Genomic DNA, 26,186 nt, shown 5'->3' on the forward strand with positions numbered 1-26,186 from the left:
GCTCAAATTACACTATTTTAAAACACACACAAAAAAATTGCGTGTGGGTTTTCAGCCTTTTATAACTAATGTATTTTCAGAACTCAGCTGCATTCAAAGTTTCAGCTGGAAACTGAATTGAGTACCATAAAGGGACTCAGTACTTTGCACATAACAGATATTCAGATACTTGACGGATTCTTTAAAACTGCTGATCCAGAATTGCTATGCAGGCAGGAAGTTGGAATGGGGAGAGAAATATAAAATTATCTTTGAAATAATGAGGAAGTGTAGAGTTTTCGAGGGAGGTGTGCAAGGTAAGGATGTTAGTGGTGGCGGTGGTGACAGCAGTGTGATCATTGTGGTGGAAGGACAGGATGAGCTGCCATGGTGTTTGTGGCACTTGAAATGGATCGCAAAAGCAAAGAATTGTGGAAAGCAGAGTCTGTTTCAGAACAGCTGAAAGTATGGCGTGGCTGGAGCACAGATGATGTAAAGAGAGAGGAATGTAAAGGAAGACCGATGAGGCTGAGATGGAAAGCCAGACCAGATTTTATGAAAGGTCTTGGATGCCTTTCTAAAAAGTTTAGATTTATTCTGCAGGCAATATGAAATCAATAAAGGTCTTAAGCAGGAGAGTGAAGTGAACAAATTGTGTTTTAGAAAACTCTGGTCATAGATGGAGAAAGAATTAGGTTAGAGAGAGCAGAGAGAGGAGGCTATTGCAAAAATCCTGGTAAGAAGTGACTACAGTTTGAACTAGGGCAGCAGTTGTGGGAGGTTTAAAGACATTTCGAAGGGTGAATTCACAGGATTTGGCTGTTGATTCTGTGCAAGAAGGAATAAGGAAATCAGAGAATGAGACCTTGCCCCCAACACATGGGCGCTCTACAGTGAGGGGATGTGTCTTTAGTCCACTCATTCATTCCACACATATTCATCCACCACTTGTTCTGTTGCAGCAATTGTACTAGATCCTGGTGCTGCAGAGACAGAGGGTAGACATCAACAGGCAATTCTCGAGAGAAGAAACACATGAAGAGATGCTTGGCTTTCTTAGTAATCAGTGAGATTGACATTAAAACAACAACAACAAAACATTTGGGGGAAGAGTCTGGCAGATTGATAAAAATGGGAAAGAACAGTAACACCATAGTAACATATATAGTAACATATCCAAGTTTTATAGACTAGTGCACATGTGTGTGCAAACACACACACACACACACTAACATGTAGGGAAAATGGCAAGTGTATACACTAAATTGTTCATAGTGGTTCTTCTTGGATAATGGGGTTATGATCTGTTGGCTTTTATTTAATTCTTTGTGTTTTTTTTTGTATTGTATAATTTTTTAAAAATTTAACTATGTATTACTCCTATAATCTAAAAAATAATGAATAATGCTATTTTTATTGGGAAAAATGAAAAAATGATGATCATTGATAGATAGTTGAGGGGATGGGAAGGGAGCCGTCCTGGGAGCAGGATGGGCAAGTGGAAAGGAATTAGAAGTGTGGAGTGCAGACAGAGTGAGTTACTAGCAGTTCAGCCTCACACAGCGTCGAGTGCAAGAGACACCCCGGACATTGTGCAAGAGTTTAACCCTTATCCTAAAAGTAATAGGGAACTAGGACAGCTGCTGATCAGCAGACAGACATGGTCCCACGTGCAGATCCCTTTAAGGTCAGTGTGGAGAAAGCACTGGGAGGGGTTGGCAGAGGTTGAGAGGGAGATCACATAGGAGTCCAAGAGGTGATGGGAACTCCCATGGCAGGGGGGACGCTGGTCATGTTAAGTATGCAACCTTTCTGTGCCTCAGTTTTTGTCACTGTAGAATGGAAATAAGAAGAGCAACTTCCTCAAAGGCCGATGCACTATGAAACTAATGAAGGTCCATTTGCAGGACCCCTCACTTGTACTAGTCCAAGTATATACTTTGAAGCACTAATTTTGGTATTTATAATTTTCTTTTTTTAAATTTTATTTTCTTGTGGTAAGAGCACTTAACATGAGATCTATCCTCTTCACAGCATTTTAAGTGTTCAATACAGTACTGTTAGCTGTAGGCACAGTGTTCTACAGCAGATCTCTGGAATTGACCTGTCTTGCATAATTGAAACTTTGTACCTGTTGATTAGCAACTCCCCTCCCCTCTTCTGCCAGCCCCTTGTAACCATCACTCTGCTCTCTGACTCTATGAGTTGGACTGTTTCAAATATCTCATCTAAGTGGAGTCATGCAGTGTTTGTCCTTCTGTGACTGGCTCATTCACTTAGCATAATAATGTCTTTCTTCAGGGTTCATCCATGTTGTGGCAAATTGCAGGATTTCCAGGTACTTGTACTTTTCTTTTTCTTTAAAAGGACCCCGAAAACCATACAAGTTTCAGACCTCAGGAAACTTAAGGCCATTTCTGACAAGGCTTAGGATTGCTGTCGGGATGACATAAGCTAATAGTATGTTGGGTGCATGACACCCAGTACCTGCCTTGGAAGGTCAGCGGCTTTTATTATGTGGAGGTGGCTTAGGGATGATGGATACGGCCAGGATGGCCCCTGGGTATTCTGGCTTGGGTGCAGGGTGCTAGTCCCTCCTATAGAGACCATTTAATTTTAAAATGAAGGAATACTGGTTCAGTTTTGGATATATTGAAGTTTAAAGTGCTGATAAAATATTCAGTGAGTGTCCAGAAGTAGGCCACGGCATGGTTAGGTAGAGAGCTCAAGAGAGAGGTTTGGGTTATCAATTTTAAAATTACCCAAATACAAAAGGTAGTTGACGTCACAGTTACAGATGAGAAGGTCCAGGAAGCGTGTGAAGAATGAAAACTGAAAAGGGCTTGGAACAGAATCGTGGGGGACACCAATCATTAACAGTCAGTCAGATTGTGATGGTGGTTACACGCGTCTATGTCATGTCAGAGTGCTGTAGACTGCCCTCCTTGCCCAAATGAGTGCATGGAAAAGCTGGTGAAATGCACATAACGCCTGAAGTTGAGTTAATGGTACTGTACCCGTGTACATTTCCTGTGTTTGATAATGTTCTGTGGTTCTGTAGGCTATTACCTTTGGAGAGAGCTGGGAGAAGAGTCCATGAAACCACTATCTTTGCATCTTCTTCTTTGCCTTTATTTCAAATTTTTAAAGTTCTTAAAAAAAATACTAAGCGTCAGCAGAATCACTGCAGACAGCCTTGGATGTGCCCGTTTAGATAGGGCTGGTCCACAGTTGCTGGGTAATGTGGAGTAAGATATTGTGTGCTGGTAGTATTTTATGGCTCTCTCGAGCAGCGATCTAATTTCAGGATACTTTCAAAAGAATGCGACCAACTGCACAAGCTATAACAACTGTGACATTCCTGTTGCAGTCTGTCTCTGTCAATAACAATCCTAAATCTTTTTAGGGAAAAAAAAAGGAAAAGACTCAGGAAGAGGCAGAGAAGACTAGACAGGAAATTCTTAGAAGGGGGAGAACTGGGAGGCAGCAGCTCCACATTCCTCTGTGGCTGGGCATCTAACAGAGAGAAAACCACCTGTTCAACACAGCCCCTGGTTAATTCCCAGTCGCTAGAGAATTTCCGGGTAGAATTGTTTGAAATTTTTAACTATGAAGTGTAACCCTTGGTGTATTTTTACAAAGTTTTATAAAATAGCAGACTTCTCTTTTTTCCCCATGAATAGCATCTTTGCTTTTGAACTCTCTTTGAACTGAGGCACTCAAGTCTGTGGCTGAGTTTAGTGTCATCTGCTGTAACATCAGTTTCGGGAGACAATCAGGCTGGCATGAGCCTGCCCCAGACTGGGAGTGCTGAACACAGAATTCCTGGACCTAGATCTTCCCAGCCACATTGCCTGAATATGGCCAGAAAAGCATTGACTGTTTAGGAAGGACAATCTTCCCAAGACAGTCAAGGTTGTCCAATAATGAATTCCTGGTGAACAGTGAACTTTACCAGCAATTCATCACATTTTTCATCACATCAGCCATTCTTCAGCTTTCCTATAGGTGATATACTCAAGAAGAATGGCTAACATCTAACTGGCCAACCAGCACTAACGATATCCTCTTCTCTTTATGCTTGTGATCCCTAATTACACAAAACTTGGAAAACTTTTACAAATATACATGGAATACTTAAATATATCCACCAATTTAATAATGTAGAAAATGAATCCACTTTGCTGTTTTATCAAGGGGTTCTTTCACAATCCAATTCCAGGTTTCTTCTCCAAAAGGACGAGCAATGTTTAAACAGAAGTTCAAAATTCAGGTGTATCCTTGCTGGTCTTTGACTGAAGAGCACTATTTCCTCTAAGCCTCCATCTCTACCTCTTGTAGAAAAGCTGATGCTCTCATCCAAATGCCCAAACATTCCTAAGGGGTTTGCGGTCCCAAGGACACCTCTGTTTCTGAGCCTTTGCTTTCCCTAATTTAGTTCAGTTCAGCATCATGCACATATTTGTCTTGTTCTGGATCACAGAAACAAGATGGATGTTGAGTCTCTTCCCTAAATTTCTAGCCAAAATTAAACAAAAACAAAACACACAGCATTTTTTGCCAAACTACGCTAAAGGATTCAGGAAATTCAGGCTTCTTACGTCCCAATAGCAAAAACAGCCTCGGGTGTAAAGTGAGGCAACTTTCTTCTTCTCAGTTATTTGTCAGTCTGCCAGGCTGCTTGCCTTCTCTCTTCTCAGTGTTCAAGGCTTCTTATTCCCCAATCCACTCGCTGCCAATCTCTGCTCATTCTTCCTGTAGTGACAGTATTACAAAGTGCTCCAAGTATTCTTCCATTTACTTGTCTTTTATTTGCCTGTGTCCCGAGGGACCCACCTTGACTCTGAGTGGCTTAGGTTTCCTGAAGCAATACAAAACAAGAACTTCGTTATAAAAAGAATTTTGGTGTCTGATGTTAAACTCCATCCTGTTATGCATATAAATATATAGAAAATAAGGTACTTTACTGAGCATGTCATTAGCCTTTTTATAACATAATATAAATAGTATCAATTTGACTAGAGCAAAGCCAAATTAGGTTAGTAAGAAATGTTAAAGGAATTGTTTTCCATACTTTAATTAACAGATTATTTTTAAAGGATATAGATACATACATATGTATATATATATTTCCTAAGAACAGACTGACTACTTTATATGGAAATCTGGAATTTACAAAGCCTATATACATATCTCCAATTCGATGGGTAAGGAATTACTTTTATCTATTTATTATTCAACTTTTAAATGCTACGTTTGTCCATCATCCAGTATGTAGTCTGCAAGAGGAAAATTATACTGTACTAAGAACATCAAAATTATTGATCTTTTATCAAATGTATGCTTTTCATATAGGAACAGTTTAGGGAAGGAAACTACAATGAGATCATAGACCTAGCCTCATGTAGAACTTTTGGAATATTATCATCACATTAGTCCTCATCATAGTGCACTTCTCAGGAGCTTTATTTTACACTGAGTCATCCTATTGATTTCAGTCTGAGCTTGGACCAGTTAGGGTACATCACCAGTGATAACCTAGATCAGTTTACGAGATGGCTGTACCAACATCTAACTCAATTCATGTCCAAAGTAATTTGGACATTTTTCATTTTAACAATATTCATAATTCTGTGACACTCTCTCTGGGTTTTCTAACCCCCTTTGACAATATCATGTAATAGATGAAGAGAAAAAAATACAACATATTTTCAGCATGTGGATAAAACAAGCTGGACAACCTAGATGACACTGAATCTAGTATAACGTACAATGGAACTTTTAGTACGTTCATCTAATTAAAATGCTGGCTTCTAGTCAAGCCTTTAACATGATCATCCAGCTATTGTAATTATAGTGGATACTACATGCCTAAATAATTAAATAGGCATATATCGTGCCTGAAATTCACTAAGAAGGAGATTTTTCTTCTGAGAACTCTTGTGTTATCAAAATAATTCTATACAGTATTAATGTTTTTATTAGTGGCACTATGACAGAGTTAACATAGTATTCACATTTGCTTTTTTTTGGTTCTGTGAAGTCAATTCTTGATGAAAAGAAAGTAACTCCACCACTCTTAATGAAGACAAAATTACACTTTAAAAATTATTCAAATGTGCTTAGCACACAACCATTCTTTGCTAATCATTAAAGGATTTTAGCAGCTGTCATTACTAATGTTTATTGAGTGTCAACTTTAAATGAGTTATTTCAGTGACTTTAGATAACTACCCTATGTAGGTCTCATTTTCACACCCCCGTATTACAGATGAGAAAACAGGCTCAGAGTGGTTAAGTAATAGCAACTGTGAGATGAAGGTTGCTTCCAACCCAGGCACTCAGATTCCAGAACTAGTGGTCTTAGGCACTCAGCTACAAATACGTGAAGTGTATTAATATCTTCAGAGAGGGGCACACATACCACTTTTGGTACGGGATAAAAGTTTCCAAATAACCAATTTCCAGATTTTAATTTCTTATGTGGATATTTCCTAGCATTTCTTTTCCTACTTTCATATTAAACTTCCATGTTAAAACTTCTCAATGTAACACAACAAACTTCTCCCACTTTGCATAAAAAACACACAGCTCTCACTTCCCCAAATCTTACTCTGGTGAATTGCCCACAGTGTAAAAATCTCAAGAGTGCCAAATTAAAGGACAATTCAAAGTACAATTTGGGAGAAACAGCTTTTAAACCACCATAAAGCAAAGTTTAGACATCCATATTTCAGGTAAAGACCATAGAAAAGGAGAGGTATTTTGGAGGGATGTTAGTAAATCAAATATATTATAGAGTGTGGGGAGGGTGTGAAAAAAATGATAATTTCATTTAAAGACTTCACCTGTCTCTTCCAATTCCTTCACTATTGTTAGAGAATGCACTGCCTTTGAGAAGAATCTGGTGGGAACAAAAGAGGGGAAATAAGTTGGAAGTGTAACCAATTATTGCTAGCTTTCCATGCCCAGGTGGAAATGACCAAATCAAATCTCCCTGCAAACATGTTAATTGGGCAAAGGTATACAGAGGTGGACAGATAGTGGAGAGTCCCATCTATGAAATGGTCTGTGCAGATGGTTTAAGGTAAGTGAACATGGAATTTATGGCTGTACATGGAATGGCCCAGAGGCAATGTCAGTGTCAACCATGTAATTTTCTAAGTATAAACTGGAGATAGCTCATGACGGAAGTAGTTCCGTTTGTGCAATACCTGGCATACTTACCTGGTGACCTCAAATGCTAGGTCTGGGCTGGGGCATGTTCCTAGATGGTGTGGGAAAACCTGGGAAGCTGGGTTGGTGGTTTCAGACATCTTCATTATTTTCGAGTATCTCGTAGTCCCCTGTAACCTTGGAATTATTAGTTGAGTTTAATACTAGGTAAAAGCTCTGAATCTTGTTAGTCTATTTTGACTATCTGACCTTTTCTTTTTATTATCTCAGCAAGATATAATAAATGTTTAAAATGGCTTTTTACATATTTTTAAAGATAAGCAATTATTTTTTTTACTAATCTCAAGTACCACTTCAACCTAAGGAACAGGGGCAGATCCAGTTGTGCGGTGCTTGCTGCTTTTATAATTTGGGTGGACTTCTGTAAGAAAAAAACAAAATTAGGAACAAAAGAGACTATTTATTAAGAATGAAAAATCACCAAAATTACAAATTTTAACTGACAAATAGTACAGATATCACCAGAAAAACAACATAACTCTTTTATTAGTCAGGTAGTGAACATATCCCATGTTACTTTTTTTCTTACCTTTCTTGGCTCTATATTCTGATTATTTCTTCATATGAAAATGATTTTGTAATCTATGCCATAGAAAAAATAGAGAATTCAATTCTTCCTCTAGCATGGTTTATTAAGATTCGTTTTTAAACCATAGTATAGAAAAGTTTATTTCAGCTTCACAATTCAATATTGATACTGTCATATAAGTTTTTACAATTGTCATCAAACTTTTAAGAATTAGGAATAGGTTTTTGACTAGGCATTGATGAGAACCAAATTATTTGCTTATACTTTTACAAATCTGATGACTGGAATAATTTTAAATAGATTAGCTTCTGGCTCCATGTATTTCAAACGTTGTTTCTCCTCCACCAGCTTTTTGATGCTGTGCACCGTAGGACACATTCACAAAGCAGTATGACCCTTGCCTGGCATATTTATGTTAGGGTACAGGGTCAGCCAGCAGAGTAGGGATATTCCTGGAAGTCAATGCCACAACACTACGGCTAGTGATAACTTAATGATAGACAGAAGCAACTATAAACGTATGTTATAAAGCAAAAATTAAATGTACAACCAACTCAAATTGTCCTTAGCCAGATCTGCAAAGTGCTACAGCCATGTCAACACCAAGGACAGGAAGGAAAGTCAAGTGCAAAGAGTCAGTGGTCTTAACTGATTGTGGCTAAAAGCTTTTTCTTTCTGTGAATTTTATTCAAACATATATGTGAGCACATTTCAAGGGCTGCCTTGGAAGGACCTTGTGCAAATAAGGGGTCCTGATGATTAACCAAGTTACACACATTATGGTGATCATTTAACATACAGTGGTAATGTTTTCCAGGGCTACTAAATTGATCAAGTTATACAGGATAAAACACAGAGATGAAAACTTCAGCTTGATTCTAGATTTGTTGTGCATTTTCAGTAGGGCAATTAAAATGCAGCTTATTGATTTGGCATGAGAAGTTCTGTAGACCACTTCCCCAAAGATCTAAAACTCCGTAAGAACAGTGAAGGTCAGTGGAGCTACTCCCTCCCTCTACCCTTCCAGCTCAGTGAGGCAGAACCTCCTCTTCAGATTGCTACAGCAGAGAGCACAGGGCTCCCTCTCCCCATCACTAGCAGTGGGAGGGCTGTCTGCCTAGGAGGGCAGGGCACCTGCATTTCTCCTCCTGCCTCCAGCTACCTACAGCTGAGGCTGAGTTCTAAGTGAGCATGGGGAGGCCAGTATCCAAAGCACAGAGCCCTTTAAGTTTTCTTCATCCCTTCTTCTGCCCAGCCGCCACTAGTGGGATGGAGCCACTACCTTGAGTGTGGGACTGCTAAGAATCCTGGGGCCTCAATGGTTCCAGATGGTCACTCTTAGTGAAGCCTTTCTGGTGTTCTTCCCAGAAATTGAGGAAGTGAATAACTATAGCCACTTGGTGACAAATATTTTTGCAGGAAAGTGATTTCCAATTTTCTAATTTAAAAAAAAAAAAAACAGAAGAAGGATCAATTGGATTAAAAAACAAATTTGAACAATTTATCATAAAGTGATTTGGGGCATATGATTTGGAAGTAGTCCAAAGAATTGAGTGACAATGTTGTTATAAAATTCCTTCTGTTAACTTTGTTTTGTTTCTGTGGACAGAGTTTCTCAGGCTTTACATTTTTAAATATTAAAATTAGGACAGGATTGATGCTGAATTCTGTCCCATTCCAGAAATAAATGATAATCATCCACAAATATATGAATTAATTGAAAAAATTCCCTTTCACTTCAAGATCTATTTCCAATAAATATATGCTCTTTGTTCAATAAATGTTTATACAAACTTAACATACATATAATGTAAATAATTATGATAATCAATCCAGGAGATATTTTTAACTGTTTAAATATAATTTGTATACCATAAAATTCACTCATTTTAAATGTGTAATTCGGTGGATTTTATTATAGTGACAGAGCTGTGCAACTATCAGCACAATCTAATTTTAGAACATTTTCGTTACCCTAAAAAGAAAGCCTTGTGCCCATTTATAGCCAATTTCATTACAAACCCCTGCACTAGACAACCAACAATCTACTCTGTCTTTGTATGTTTACCTTTCAAAAAAATTCTGGAAACAGAAATATATGTTCATCTCTGGCTTCTTCCATTGAGAATACATGTTTCTGAGGTTCATCTATGTTGTTGTATGTATCAGTATTTCATTCATTTTGGGGGACAGAACAATATTCCATGGTATGAATATACCACATTTTCAAAGATCCATTCATTGGTGGGTTGACATTTAGGTTGTTTTCACTTTTGGGCTGTTTAAATAATGTTGCTATGAACATTTGTCAAGTATACTTGTGCACTTTGTATGTGTGTACAGGTATTTGTATTATTGTTTATATTACATGTATTCCACTTCCAGAACAAGACAATTCAGCACCAATTCTAAAACTGAGAAACTCTATCCACCTAAACAAACTAAATAAGTACGAGTGGAAGGAGTTTTATAACAGCAGCATCACTCAATTTTTTTTGAACCAAGTGAAATGAAAACATGCCTACACAATTTCCACAATTCCACCTATGAGTGGAATTTCTAGGTCATGTAGTAAGTCTACATATTAACTTTTTAAGAAACAAACTGTTTATCAAAAAATGGCTGCATCATTTTATATTGCTACCAGTAGTGCATGAGGGTTTGAATTTCTCCACATCCTTGTACAACACTTGTTAGTATCTGTCTTTTTTTATTACAACCATTCTAGTGCATAAGTAGTGACATCTCATTGTGTTTTTGATTTGCATTTCTCTAAAGACTAATGACATTGAGAATCTTTTCATTTGTTTGCTGGACTTTGGTAAATCTCTGGAGAAATGTCTATTGAAATCTTTGGCCCACTTAAAAGTTTATTACTTATCTTGTTAATTATTAGGTTTTAGCAGTTCTTTATATATTTGAAATACAAGTAAGGTACAATGATTTGAAATATTTTCTCAAAGTCTATGGGTTATATTTTCAATTTCTTGATGATGTCTTTTGAAGAGCAAAAGGTTTTAATTTTGATGAAGTACAGTTTACCATTTTCTTATATTTTGGAGTCATATCTAACCAGAATACCTAACTATTATGTTGGGATAAAATTTCATCAATTGATATGGAAATATGAATTCAAGAGCAAAAAGGAATGATGTAAAATTTCCTCCTATTAAAGAAAAGCTTGTTAATGTAGTTTTAAAAACTGATGATGTATATAAAATTGTCTGGTATTTAGTTTTCCCACTGGCTACGTCTGAAAGAGTTATGTAACTTTTTCTGTAGAATGTCAATTTAACAGTTTGCATCCTTTGCAACTATTTAAGTGAGATGACAAATTTTGATGCTCAATCTAAAAATGAGAGAGAGGGTACACAGTCATAGTTTTTCAGAATTCTTTTAAAGTGTATAAGAGCAAAATCTTTAAAAACATTGTATTACTGTATATCTTTCAAATAGGTTTTTCTCTTTGGGATAGCTGGCTGTTATTTTTCTGAGATTTCTCAGAAAGGTAAGTACCAAATTTTAAATTTAAAAGACTCCCCCAGTAGTCACCCAACATTCCCCATCATTAATTTTGTTTGAGGGGAGTAACAATTCATCTAGAATTAAGTCACTGCCATCCTTAAACAAGTCACTTTGCTCATCTTAAAAGCTCAGGGCACTTCATATATATGCATATGTATGTGTGTTTTAGTATATTACTTTTTAAAGGCAGGTCTATTCTAAAGCATAAAATCTGTCATCTGTTGACTGAAGAAAAACACACAACCTAAAAGATGCAAGATAGGTTTTATTTGGTGATCTTACTGAGGACTGTTGCCCAGGAGATCAGCTCTCTGACAACTCTGAGGCACTGTTCTGAAGAGAGAAAGGAGCAGCCAGGATATACAGGACTTTTTTTTTTTTTTTTTAAAGTAGTTGAACATCAAAAGATTGCTGCTAATTGCAAAGAACAACCATCTAAAGTTAATTATCTTAGTGCTTTCCTATGTATGGGAAGATGCAAGAGTCTGGGCTCATTAATCCTCAGATATGCATCTTAACTATCTAGGGCCAGTATCCAAAGCACAGAGCCCTTTTAAGTTTTTCTTCATCCTGAACTCCCCTCAGGGCTCACTTGGAATTGGGGGGAGGAGGGCGGGGGCCGCTGCATTGGCTTGATCCTTGCAGAACTGGAAAGGCAGGCAACATTCCCTGTCCACACATCTATAATATTTCACCAACTTCAAAGAAAGTTGAAGAAAAATAAAGTATGTTCACTTTGATTTCCCCCTTTCAGCTTTCCATAATCTTAAATGGCATTAGCACACTTGCTATTTATCCTTAAGCGTCAGGAATTTAACATTTTTTACCAAAGTGCTACAGACCTCTAGCACACAGGGCTCCCCTACCCATTAGGGCTCCCACCGCCCGCCGCTCTAGCCCAGTCCCCCCAGCCGCCCAGGGTCCGCGGACAGTGAGAGATTGCGCAAGCGCGGAGGCTGTCCACGTGGCCGGGAGACCCTGGTCGGGGGTTCACGCCGAGGAGGTTCTCTTGGGGCCTTCCGCCCTCGATCCTTTCCTACCCCCGAGTTTTATGGCGACTGAGGGGTTCGCAGTGGACGGACGTCTCCCCAGAGGCCATCTGGAAGGTCAGCGTGGACAGAACCTAGGTCGGGCAGGCGGTCACAAGCCCGGGGGCAGGCCGCCCGAGTGGGCGTCACGTGGAGGCCGGCCGGCGGGGGCTGCGCGCCGGCGCTCGGGTCACGCGGGAGCCGGGCTGGTGGGCGGGGCGGCGCGGCCGCGTGACGTGGCGCGCTGCGGAGCGCGCGGCTCGGCTCGGCTCGCTTTGTCAGTCGCGGCGTGCGGTCGCGCGGGTGCGGGGCGCCGAGAGCCGCGGGCGGGTCCCGGCCGAGCGCCTGGCCTCGGCGTCCGTCTGAGGGAGCCGGCCCTGAGCTGCGGCCGCCGAGCGGGGAGCTCTTCTCGAGGCGCCGAAGCGCCGGAGCCTGGAAGGCACAGGTGGGGCGGCGGCCGGCGGGACGGAGTCGCCCCTGCGTGGGCCCCCTCGGCGGGCGGGTGGCGTGGGCCCCCTGGGCCCGCGAGCTGCCGGGCTGGGCGGGAAGGGCCGGGAAGGCCTCGGGCCCCCACCCTAGTCTCAGAGATGAAACTTTCGATGAAGGGAGAGGTTTCGGGAGAGAATAGTTAGAGAAGTTGTTCTTAGTTAACCCCCATCTCATGTATTTACGGAATCTTCGAGCTCCGTAGGCCCCCTCCCCTATTGACTGTCGGGATGGAGATCGCTGCCTTTCTCCCCCTACAGTCGTCCTAGGGGCGTCTCTATTGACCATTGTTACGCCCCCCACCCCCTGCTGTTTACCTTGGCTTTGAAAATCGCAGCGATTATTCACCCTAACCCAGCGCATACAGCTTCGTGAAAATTCGATGACCGTTCTTTACAGCAACATTGGGGATGGGTAACGCGTGATAGTCCTCTTTCGAGTCCAGGTATTCGTCTGTTTGTTAGGGATTAAGCGCTGCAGAGGAGCCTCCGACTTAATTTCTGTGTCTGGAAAAAGTTTCTCTCGAAATGCGCAGTTTCGTGACACGGCATTATTGCGTTACTGTGGGGTTGGCCCAGTGTTCCACTCCGCAATTGTAGTGAATTGCTTCACTCTGTCTCTTGGATGCTCCAGATTTGCTTTGTTGTATTGTAATTTAATGAATTCTCCTTCAGGATTGTTGTTGCCTGTGAAATAGGGCTTTGAATATCTAAGAATTCAACAATTTTCTTTGAAATTTCCAAAAGCTGAACAAAAGGTAAGAATCCCCGCCCCCCGTTGTAAATGGAGCTATTGTTTGTTTGTTTGTTTATTAACTCATTCTCTTGTTCCATTAACAGGCTTCATTTGGTGACTTATATATGAAACCTGTTTGAAACAGTTTTTCTCTTATGTGTGTTGTTTCTTACCTGTGGGGCTTTCAGGAAAGTCAATGTTTATAGTTTCCCTAGCAAGCTAGAATAGGGTGGGATGCTACAGGAGGCAGTTACAGGTTTCGGGAAAAATTACCTCTCCTTTTTTTTTCGGTTAAGGGCCACCAGATAGGCGGGCATTAAAGCAACTTATGCTCCTTGTCGGGAGATAAATGACTATTGTTAAACACTGCTTGTGATTTGACCGTTAGCGTAATTGTTACTACTTTCAGTGTTTACGAGATTGAAATAAGTGTTTGGTTCAGAGTTTTACCTTTGCTCTTCAATAGTTTTTAAAGCGCGCGCATGGTTATGTTTGAAACAAGTAACATTTTACTTCTTTTATTAGAAAGTTAAAAAAAGTTTAAAAAATAAATGCGCCATTGGTAGCTGGAGCCACGTTTTGATTTGTGATTTAAGATGGTTATAGTGGTGTAGGCACTGTTTTAATACTTTAGATTGACATTTCAAAAACTTTTACTATTCTCAACTGTAAAAGATAAAGCGTGAAACCATGTAATAATTTTTTATCTTTCCAAGACACTTGATAAGTACTTAACGAGGTTAGGGATATGATAGGCTTTTTTTTTTTAAGTCACCATTCTCTAGTCCCTATCCCTGTGAAATGAATTTTCTCAGAGGCTACTGAGAATAAAGCAAATCCTAGAGCAATCACAAAATAAAAACATAATATTTTAATACTGACTTTTTCTACGCTGAGATTCCCAACTACATTTCACCTGATAAATATCCAGGCTCTTCTCCCTGCTAATTTTTTTTCTGTCTTCAAAGTGGAGGTGCCTAGCAAGGAAGGCTGTTCAGCTGCTGCTGACCCATGGAATCACGCTCCCCACCCCCCTCTTATGCGCGCGCGCGCGCGCCTGCCTTCGCTTTAAATAGCCACGGCCCCCTTTCCTCTAGTGACACAGTATTTAGGAAATCTTTCAAAACACTATGTGAAGTAAGCGCTGAAATAAAGACATATGCAAGGTAATACTGCTTCTACGTAGGATTCCTTTATCATTCCTTCTTTCTGCCTTTAAATGCTGTCTATTCTTTAGAGCTTGAGTGAAAAGTCTTTCTACCATGAAACACCAAATTCCCCTCCCACAGTCTGCTAACTTGTGAGCATTGTAGGAGGTTTAGCTTTGGCATCAGACATTTCATTTAATTTTCTTGACAAATATCTACTGTGCCTGGCTCTTTGAATCTCACTTCTGTTTACTAGCTCATTTACTAGTCTTTAAGCAAGCTGCTCAATATATGAAAAATATTTTCTAAATCAGATTTTACTCTCCAAAGATAAGAGGATTAAATGGAGCATAGAACAGTGCCAAGTACATCCAAAGAGCTTAATAAAAGGTAGTAAATTATGGTGCTTCTAAATGCCACAGACCATGTGAGTTTTGTTTGTGGTATAGTATACTTGTGAGTGGTTTTAGAGTAGGGCTTTTAATTTGCTTATGAACCCCCAAAATAATTTTTGTAAAGCTATCCCCCTTGCACACGTTTAGGTTAATTTATAACATTTTGCATCATACTATTATGTACTTGGAAAGGATACAGTTTCCCACTTTGTATAGATCCTGGCATTTTAATATAAAATTGGTACTTTTAACTATATCCCAAAGAGTATAATATTGCACTTTTGTATCCATCACCATCAGTTTTAAAAATATGTAATATCATACACAGTTCCTTTTTCTTGAAATTGTACTTTCATTTTTACCCACCTCCACAGAATGTGACCTTAATATAATGTACTTATGCTTGAAAGCTTTTGATTCTCTATTATACTTGTCTTTAATAAAAATATTTGTATAAATTGAAACTAAAAAATTAAAATTTTTCCTATGATTGTAACTCTAGGAGTTATTTTTCTTCTGGATTGAATATTTACAAGTAGTAATCGATGGTCAGAACAGCATAATACTGGATGGATTTTGATAAAAGAATAATTAAATATGAAAAATAGAATTTTAATGGAAATTTATATCTTAACATGATGGGTAGTTGAAGTTCTGCCTAAGTTGAAATCGACAACGCTGACTTTTTTGGGCTGTTCCATCCTACCATGCTTTTCCATTCTGAGGAATACACCATAGTAAAAATAGGAATGGGTAAGAGGTATTTTTTGTAAAGTGAGAAGATTGTGAAAGGAGTTTGGAAGAGGAAAAACAACAGTGTGATAGCTGGACTACAGGCATATTCCCAGGCAGACCAGTGTTAGTGAGGAGAACTAAGTGGAAGTAGAGGGATCTGTGGAATCCTTTTTCTTAAAATTACGTATGTTTTTGGAACATGTTCCTTGACAAGTCTTCATGTACCCTAGGGGTACACATTCCCTAATTTGAAGACTATTTGAGCAGTGGTTATCAGTGAAGATGATTTTGCTGCCGGGGTGCATTTGGCAATGTCTGGAGACATTTTTGATGTCACATGGCAGGTGGAGGCGGGTGTTGGCATCTAGTAGATACAGATCAGAGTGCGGCTGAATATCCTACAGTGCTCAGGACAGCCTCCTATAACAAAGAACTATTCAGCCCAAAATGTCAATCAGACAGAGATTGAGAAACTCTGATTTAGAGGATTAGTTTTGAAATTGAACTGTAACTTTGTGATCGAGGGCAGTGGGTTAGTACACTTTTTTTTATTGTAAATTACCAGGTAATAGATTGTAAAATATTTTAGGTTTGTGGGTCACATACGATCTCTGTTGCATATCCTTGTTTTTATAACCCTTTAAAAATGGGAAAATAATTCTTAGCTCCAGAGTCTTTCAAAAACATGTGATCTAAGGCAGTTACTGGCTTTCAACCTGTTTTTTTCTCTGCCAAGTACCTAATGGTAGTAACAGTAGTTTGTAAGGATTAAATGAAATAAACATCTGGCATAGTCTCCTGCACACTTTAAACACTCTGTAAATGGTGCCTTGGTAATAGTGGTGTCTTGTGGCACGTATCAAAAAAGCAGGTGCCCTGCTGTGCCCACTGTTGTTCAAGACCCTATTCAAGTCAATTGGACAAACTTAATGCTGGTTAAATTCCCAAATCAGCTCACAAAAGGCTATTTGACTTCTGCTCTCTTGCTTCCTGAACTCTCATCCTCCTTGTACCCTAAGGAAGGAAGAGTGCGGAATTCCTATCCACTGATTTCTGAAGGAAGAAAGGGAAGGATCTGTGGAAAGGGGAAGCAGTCTACTGACGTTCTAAAGTAGACTTCCAGGGAATTTGACAGTGGATTTGCAGTAGGGCAAGTAAGGGCTGATTATGGTCAGTTGTATATGATGTTTTCTGAATTGGGGACTAAATATATTCTCTCCACTACCATGAAGGTGCTACATGATAAGGTTGAAAAATCTGTTTGTTTTTCAGGTAAGAAAGCATGGTTAGGCTGCTTTCAGTGATGCCTTTATAATGTGGATTGTTGCTAAAACAGCCTTAAATCCTTTAAATTATCCTGTCATAAATTTTAACGAGATCACAGGAAAAGACTAAAGCTGCAGTGTCCAATAACAGTAGGCATTTGTGGGTATTGAACGCTCTGGATGAAGGTGGCTGGAATTGAGATATGCTTTGAGCGTAAAACACACTAGGTTCTATGACAATGTGAAAAAATAAGGTAAACTATCTCATTAATAATTTATATATTGGCTACATGATGAAACAATATTTTGGATGTATTTGGATAAATGAAATATCACTGAAGTTTCTTTTTACTTTTTAAATGTGTCTGTTAGAAAATTTTAAATTACATATGCAGTTAATTAACATAGTAATTCTATTAGACAGTTGCTAGGCTTCAGCTTGCTTTTTAAAAATTAGTAAGTAATTTTTTTATCGTGCACATATTACTGAGAATTAAATATTTGTATAAGGCTTGCGGTAAAGAGTTCCCACTACCCCAGCTTCACTTGTTACTCCCAAAGATAGCTTGTATCAATCTTCTTACCAATTCTTTTGGCCTTTCTAGACAGAGTCATCTCTAAACAGGATGCTTATATTGCCACTATTTTTTGGTGTTAGGCGTTACCCATTAACTTCCTATTGGGAAAGATGAGATTTTTAGGTCTTCCATTCTATACCACATGTACATAAACATTCTATCTATCCATCTTCCCATCTTCTGAATATGGTTGTATCATAACTTTGCTTGTATCAATGTATCAAGATTCATTATTAAATTATTATGACATTAATCAAAACTGAAATATGTGGTACATACAGTTATTTTTCTTTCTAGCTCAGCATCTTGCTTTCCCTGGAGTTAATAATTGTCTTGATATTTATTTCCTTAGTTTACTGTGTATTTATCACTAATTAAACCTGAATCCTCCCATAGTTGTGTAGATCTCTTCTCAAATGCATTAGGGATTCTGTCAATTTTAGCTGCTTGAAGACATCTTCTCTAGAGTTTGTCCTCTGCTCTGGTATGAATTGGTTGCATATTTGTCATCTTGTGAACTCCTTTCTTCAGCCTTGGGATTCCTTTCATCAAACATGGAATCTAAGAAACAGGTATAATATCCGAGCAATTACTTCGCTGGGTTTGGAAGTTACTTTCACTCAGGAGTGTAAATTAATGATACTGTTTCTGTTTTTTCTTTTCTTTTTTGGATAAACCCTTTTAAGATGGTCCCTTTGAGCCTAGTTTTCTGAAACTTCGTTGTGGATCTTTTTTCATCCTTTGTCCACTGGTCTTTTCAATCTGGGATTTCATGCTTTCCAGTTCTGGGAAATTTTTTGAATTATTTCTTTAACTCTTCTACCCATAATTTTTTAAATCAATTCTCTATTTCTGGAAGTCTAATTATTTCATATATTCAACCTAAACTGAGTTCTCTCTGATGTTTTTATATGTCCTTTCCAATTTTTATCTCTTTTTCTTTTTGCTCTGCTTTGTAGACATTTTCTATAATTTTATAACCTTTTCTTCTCATCCCTCTATTAAGTTTTCCTTCCAGATATTTTGTGTGTAATTTCTAAAAGCTCCTTTAGTTCTTTTTGGGGTTTTTTTTTTTTGTATGTGTATGTCCTGTTTTTATTTTATAGATGCAATATTATATTTTTCTTTATGTTGGTATAAAGGTTTTTTGAAATGTTCTTCTCCCAGCATATTGTCCATTTCAACCAAATTGCATTGTTATTTTTCTTTTCTTTCATACTAGATGTTTTCCTCATCTGTTTTCTGATTCTTAGTAGTCTTCTTATATATAAGATTGAGGCACTAAAGAGTTAATTGGAGACTCTGAGGTAGAACTTACCAACCTTCACTTCTTTCAAGAGTTAATTGCTTGGACAGTTCTCCTTGGAAAACTCTCAGTGTCACTGTCTTTAGATCTCTCCTCCTGGTCGGGGTCAGGTTTCTCAGAGAACGCACATACCTTTTCTCTGGAGTGGTACCCAGCTGCTAGAACTCTAAGAACCAAGTTGCGGAGAGAAGGCTGAAGGTCCAGTATTCAGGATGTAATTTTTCACTTAATCCTCCTGCTTTTGTATTTACCCTTAATCATGCCTGGAAGTCCCATGCAGAGACATTTTATTTTATGCTTTTTTGAATTACAACATCCAATCTTCTTTCAGGGCTAGAGAGAAATAGTGTCCCGGGTGCTTGGTGTAGGAGAGGTCTGAGAGTCTTACTTTGTAAATAGCTTTTAATCAGTCCTTTCTCCCAGCTCTCCCTCTACTCCCTCTTTCAGAGGAAGGCTGGATCCCATCAGCTCCCGTGCCTTTTGGAGGTTCTAGGAGGTGCTGTAAATGGGGCTGCTTCTCTGATTTCCTGACTGACAGTGTAGGCTTCAGCTTTCTCAGGTCTGTTTTGTTAGTTACCACTTGTCTGCCTCCTTTTTCAGAACTGAAGTACTGTTGACTCTTCATCCTCTGTCAGTTACAGCTTTGGTATTTATTTTAGTAAGGGATACGTTAAAGTGCCATATGGTGCACTAATTTTAAATTTATCGCTCAATGATTTTTTACACATATATACACCCAAGTAATTACTCGGATCAGGGTAGAGAACATTTCTATGTGCTCCAAGGTACCCTTGTGTCATTTCCAAGTGTGTACCACCACCTGTAAGCACTGTGTTGTTTCTGTCATCATAGACTAATTTTGCTTGTTCTTCACTTTTACCTGTAAAATCATAGTATAGTAGTCTCAGTATGAAGGCTTTTGTGTGTGGCTTCTTTTGCTCAAAGAATTGGTGAGATTCATCAGTGTTACAGGCATCAGTTTTTTTAAATTCCTGTGTGTTACTGCACTGTGTAAAAATGCCACTATTTATCCCTTCTGTGGGTGGGCATTTGGGTGGTTTCAAGTTTTTGGCTTTTGTGAATAAAGCTGTTATGAATATTATTGTACCTGTTTTGGTGTATATATTCATTCATTTTTCTTGGTTATATACCTTTAAATGGAATTGCTGGGTCATAGAGTGGGTGAACGTAGCTTTGGTAGAAATGCCAAATTTTCACAGTGGCTGTACCATTTTTCACTTCCACCAGCAAAGTATATGAGTGTTCCAGTTGCCGTCTTCTCTAACACTTCTTAGTCTTCAGTTTTAACCACTTGATAAGTATATATAGTTGATCCTTGAACAATGAGGAATTAGGGGCACCAGCCCCGCCACAGTCAAAAATCCCTGTGCAGCTATCTCTGCCGCAGATGCAGTGGAACTGATGAAAGACTCATCCAAGGACAGGAAGCAGAAGCAGTTTGGATAGAATCAGGGCACAGACCCTAGGTCTTCTGATTCCATGTGATCTCTAATCAAACAGATTTTCCCCACACTTAAAAATCTGTAAAATGAAAATACAGGTACTGTATTTATTGAAAAAAATCCACGTGTAAGTGGTCCTTGTACTGTTCAAGGAGTTAACTGTAGTCATGTTGTGGATTTTAGTTTCATTTCCCCGAGGGAATCATATGTTGAACACCTTTTCACATGCCATTTAAATATCTTCTTTTGTGAAATACCTGTTCATGCCTTTATCTCGTTAAGAAAAATGGTTATGCCATTTTAACAATCTTGTTGGTCATTTTAATGGAGCTTTGGGAGGGAACGGGGCTAACTGTATGTGAGTAACCTGCCACCTTTAAATGGAAGTCAGGTAACTTTAAAGCTTCATTCAGATTTTTTTTTCTCATTTCTGTTCTCCAATGTGTGATTCAACCTCATTTTTAATTAGCTGCTATAACCTGGAATTATAATGAATTTTAGAATGAGACACTTTTGTTCCAACCTTAAAGATACAGGAAATTTATTTCTTAGAAACTGGAACAAGAAAATTACTCAACAGATGTATTCTGGCTTAATCTCTTAATGTTTTTAGTTTAAAAAGATACTTAGGACCATGAGCATTATTTATTTATTCATTTAACAAATGCATATTGAGTGCTTTCTCTATGTCAGATCTGATGGTAGACTTTGGGAATACATCAGTGAACAAAATGGACAAGCAAGGCTCCTAGCCTCTGAAATATATTCAGGTGGGAGAAATTGATAACAAATAAGTAAACAAATAATTAAATAAGTTAATTAAAAATATTTTCCCTGTTCTGCAGAAATGGAGCAAGAGCCACGAGATGGAGAACCTGCTGAAGTTAAGATCATCAAAGAAGCATACAAGAAGGCCTTTTCATTTGTTAATAAGGGACTGAATACGGATGAGTTAGGTCAGAAGGAAGAAGCAAAGAACTACTATAAGCAAGGAATAGGATACTTGCTCAGAGGAATCAGCGTTTCATCATCAGATCCTGAACAGATAGGTCCTGGGTGGGAATCTGCTAGACAGATGCAGCAGAAAATGAAAGAAACACTACAGAATGTACGTACCAGGTTGGAAATTCTAGAGAAGGGTCTTGGCACTTCTCTGCGGAATGATCTTCAGGAGGTGCCCAAGTTATATCCAGAATTTCCACCAAAAGACATGTCTGAAAAGTCACTGGAGCCTCAGTCCTTTAGTTCACCTCCTCAGCACAGTGAAGTAAATGGAAATACTTCAGTTACAAGTACAGAGTCAGTTTCCGCACCTAGTGCTTTATCCTTCGCATCTCACGGTCACCCGTCAGAAGCGCCTCCTGCCTATACTCCTCAGGCTGCTGAGGGCCACTACACTGTCTCCTATGGAACAGAATCTGGAGAGTTTTCATCAGTTGGGGAAAACTTTTACAGGAATCATTCTCAGCCACCTCCTCTTGAGACCTTAGGGCTAGATGCAGATGAGTTGATTTTGATACCAAATGGAGTACAGATTTTTTTTGTAAATCCTGCAGGGGAGGTTAGTGCACCTTCATATCCTGGGTACCTTCGAATCGTGAGGTTCTTGGATAATTCTCTTGATACAGTTCTAAACCGTCCTCCTGGGTTTCTTCAGGTAAGCCAAAGAAAAATGTAAAAATGTGTAAAATACATTATTTTTATTAATATTTATAATGTGTCTGAGTTACAAAAAGATCATTATAAGTTTTAGTTCCTTTTAAAATATATTTATGAAATTTATGAGCTTTGAACATCTATGTTTGTGTTTGGTAGCCTTTTCTTTTTCTTTTTTTCTTAGATGTAAAGTCTTGTTTTAGTATTAAATTTGTAATGACAGGACCTGAGAGGGACTGGAATATTCCTCCTTAGCTTCTAATTTTTTTATCTGAGGAAAAAAACTAAGAACTTTAATTTTAAAAGAGATTTATGTAATTCACGTGTGAATTCACTGTAGATTTCCATAAATGTTGTCAGGCCCCAGCTGAGGGGCTGAACTGGGCTAGATCTGAGCAAGGTAGGTGCTTTAGTCCAGAGTCCAGATGATGTGGTTTGGTTGCAGTACTGGTTATCTAGGTTGATTTTCTCTTTTGGTATCCTCAGAATTCTTATGCAGCTTTTACATGGATTCAACTGGAAAGTTGTTTAAAGGTAGATGGAGACCTTCTAGGGATGTATGAAGGAGATATTTTGGGGCATTGTTGAAAGGAAGACTTCATCATTGGACAGGAAGAATAGTGTGATCCCATAAGTTATTTTAAAAAAGAAGGCTTGAGGTTAAAAAGAGTAGGCTTATTAATTGGGATTGTGAGGGAGCTGCTAAAAGATACAATACTTTCTGCTGTTGTGGTAATAGAGGTGCACTGTAACAATGGAATTTAAAAAAACCTTCGGGGCCTGAGCTGTTGGAGGTGTGAGAAATTAACATCAGAAACACTCAACTGGTTACGTGAGCCATTAAAATGACTTGTTCTCTAGTGAAAATTTGTCCTGTCCTAGTGCTTTTAATGTTATTTTTCATCTTTCCAATATCTCTTTATTTTGGGTCCTAAATAAAAAGTAAAGTCGTACCCAAAATTTGAGTCTTTTTAAGGGGCTCTCATTTACATGTATTCAGATGCTTGTAGCAGTGTCTTGAAAGGGAGTTACCATGTGTTCACTGAATACTTTTGTTGTGAAAAACAAACACTGAAACAACTAAGTATTATTAGATGTTAGATACAACTTCTTATGCTGCAAAAAACCACTATTGTTTTATTTAGGAAATTAGAAATTAATTTGGTTTTACGTAGGCACACTTAGAATTCTATGGCTTCTAAAACTATTTTTCTCTTGGCTTTAGTTTTAATATACTTTTTAAACCTGTTAAATTTGTAGTCAGTTCATACGGAACTTGGACATGAGATTGCCCTCTGAAAGTGAAACTGGGAGAAGTCAGCTTATGGTAAATGAGTTCACCAGTCTGTAAAATCTATCCTGAGAAAGGTCTATGAAGTTTTATTTGAGAAGATTTGAGAATACTCCATTTCAATGTAGTTAGTCTTAGAGAAATCACAGCCTAGTGAAAAAAACCTTTCCCAAACTTCAGTCATTTAAGTATAACCATGGTTTTTTTTTTGTCAAATTCATCACTTCTGTCACTTAATATTTTTATTTAAATGTCTCATATGTTAATTTTATCCTAAACAATAACAACTGTGAAATGGAGGGAAAGATGTTATTTTTTCCCTAATGCATATTAAAATACATAACTACTCAAATTTAAATAGTTTACGTATTACTTGAAGTCATTCCCTATACCACAGGTTATATATCATACTTTGGAAAATATAGCAATCAGTTTTATTGTAACTTGTCTGAAGCTTGACTTTTAGAAAAGTTGGAGAGTGGCTTTTGAGATGACAAAAAAGAATCCATAAAAATTTGGGAAATGTTTTCTAGGAAAGAATCAAATATGAGTACTCTGCTCCCTGCATGTTTGTAATGCTGTTGGTCAGAGATGACGGATATATACCAGAATTTTCTATTGTTTATGTGAAATCTTTCATCTCTTTGACTCATGTTCACCACACAGTATTTTGATAATAGATTGTTCTGCCAAGTTTCTTAATGTGAGGAAGACAGTGTCCAGGGAGAGAGGCATAGTTATATTCTGGTCACTCAAAGAACGTATCTCAATGGAAATGAATACATTTGGATATTCTAATTTAAACTTAGTTTCTTCTGAATTTAGATCTCCAGGAGGTGAGCTTAATTAAGCTTTAGTGTGACAGTCTGACCTCCCTAGATGACGCTGCAAGGCAGTTTTGTGTCATTTTGATTTAACTTCACAATAGATAGTGAATCCATAAATGTAACTTAATGTTCTAGCTCTATCAGATCAGGTTGGGTTTAGTTTAAAAAAATTTATTCAACATTGTAAATGCTGGGTTTCTAATTATAATAATTGTTTAGCTCTCTGGTGGCAGATAACATGTGTTTTAACCCTGGCTCAGCTTTTTGGTTGCTGACTCAGAGCAACTTAACCTCTCCGTGCCTCCGTTTTCTTGTACATAAAATGACAATATTAACCAACTTCATGGAATAGTGAGGATTAAGTCAGTAAATACATGTGGAGTGCTTGGAAACAGTTGATTTTATTTATACAAACGGATAAATAATTTGAATTTAATTTACTTTGACCATTACTTATTTAAAGCTAACCTCGTTATTGATAACAGTGGACTATTTAAGGGCACCAGTTTTAAGACTGAATAATTAGTGCAGCAGCAACATTTTTAGCACAGTTCTGGTGAGTGGCTTGCAGGGAGATGAGACTAGCAAATGGCTGATTTTTATTGGAGGCTTGTAGTGCTGGTGGTTCTAGAAGGCCTTATAAAATGCATTTCAAACTTTAAAATGTCTATTGCTGCTATAACAATATTTAAAACCTCACTGAAAACCTAAGTCTGTTCTTCGATTTTTTTTTCTTTTTAATTTATCTTCTCAGGTTTGTGACTGGTTGTATCCTCTAGTTCCTGATAGATCTCCAGTTCTTAAATGTACTATAGGAGCCTACATGTTTCCTGATACAATGTTACAAGCATCAGGATGCTTTGTGGGGGTCGTCTTGTCTTCTGAGTTACCGGAAGATGACAGAGAACTCTTCGAGGATCTATTAAGACAAATGTCTGACCTTCGGCTCCAGGTATTTTGTGTGATCACCTTTAGGATGAAAATCTGCTTTAACATAAACACTTGTGTTTTTAAGGAAAGTGTAATAAGCTCCAATGTGATCGGAGTTGGGAGATTGAGACTGTATAATTTGCTTGTGTGTTCACAAATACAAGTTGGGAATTGGCTGTAAACAGCTATGATTAAGATTGTGGGCTCTGGAGTCAAGATTGCCTGGATTTGAATTCAAACTCTTCCAGAAGAGCTGTTTAACTCAAGTCTTTGATCTTCTCTATACTTCTTGTCATAAAACGGGGATAACATCTTTGGGCTTCATTGGGCTGTGTTGAAGATTAAAAGTGAATACGTTAAGGCACTTATATCAGTGCTTACAAGTGGTAATGTTTTGTGAGTGTTGGCTCTTGTTATCACCACTGTCTTAAGGCTCAGTTGGAAAAGTAGGCTTATGGGACTGAAAGGTGAAGTGGAGGTAATTTCAGCATTAGCAAATGGGTTATGTTGGACATTTTAGGGGTATGATTGGCATTTTGAGGAAAAGATTTTGTTTGAAGGAATTATCCTTGTTCTCTTGGAAAATGAAGGCAACATAAAATGTTTTTTACAATATGGTTGGTCATCCTGTGAACTTGCCTTTTTTAGCCTGTTTCCTCTGCCCACGTGCTGATCTGTTATAGGGAGTAGAAATAGAGTATAATGGAGATACTTTCTTTAGGTGGTCTTGCCCATACTAATGTAAGACAAGAGGGGAAAAATATCTCCCATTGTGAATATGGACAGTTATCTAGGCTGAAGGAGATTGACAGCATGGTAGTATAATCTTTTATTTTCTTCTTCAGTCAGCAGATACTTAGAATTCATTATTTAACCAGGTACTGTGTTAAATGATGGGGTAAGAAGAAAGAGCAGGCGGCTATAAAGGTGCGTATAGAACAGCTCCTGTTCTAACCACAGTGCAGTATGATAGGTGGTGAAGAAAAGTGAAAGGAGGTCAGGGAAGAGTTCACAAAGCAGTTTCCTTTGAGTTCAGTCATGAAAGATTTGTTCCTGTTTTTTTCAGAAAGTAGG

General features: G+C 38.2%; 1 protein-coding gene and 1 long non-coding RNA gene across 2 annotated transcripts in view; one reads left to right on the top strand and one right to left on the bottom strand.

Moving 5' to 3' along the window:
* Nucleotides 1-4,130: 4,130 nt before the first annotated feature.
* On the bottom strand, nucleotides 4,131-7,568 carry LOC116668559. Its single transcript, XR_004325700.1, has 3 exons — nucleotides 7,207-7,568; nucleotides 6,828-6,883; nucleotides 4,131-4,840 (listed from the first exon to the last, which is right to left on the bottom strand). It is a non-coding gene; the product is annotated as an uncharacterized LOC116668559 (long non-coding RNA).
* Nucleotides 7,569-12,231: 4,663 nt separating this feature from the next.
* The window catches only part of SPART (spartin), a 31,987-nt gene continuing 18,032 nt past the window's right edge, over nucleotides 12,232-26,186 (top strand). Inside the window, 3 exon segments of the mRNA XM_006182647.3 lie at nucleotides 12,232-12,375; nucleotides 21,254-22,065; nucleotides 24,937-25,134. Coding sequence (XP_006182709.2) covers nucleotides 12,321-12,375; nucleotides 21,254-22,065; nucleotides 24,937-25,134 — 1,065 coding nt within the window. The 5' untranslated portion in view covers nucleotides 12,232-12,320.

The sequence above is a fragment of the Camelus ferus genome, chromosome 14 (assembly GCF_009834535.1).
Source record: "Camelus ferus isolate YT-003-E chromosome 14, BCGSAC_Cfer_1.0, whole genome shotgun sequence".
NCBI lineage: Eukaryota > Metazoa > Chordata > Mammalia > Artiodactyla > Camelidae > Camelus > Camelus ferus.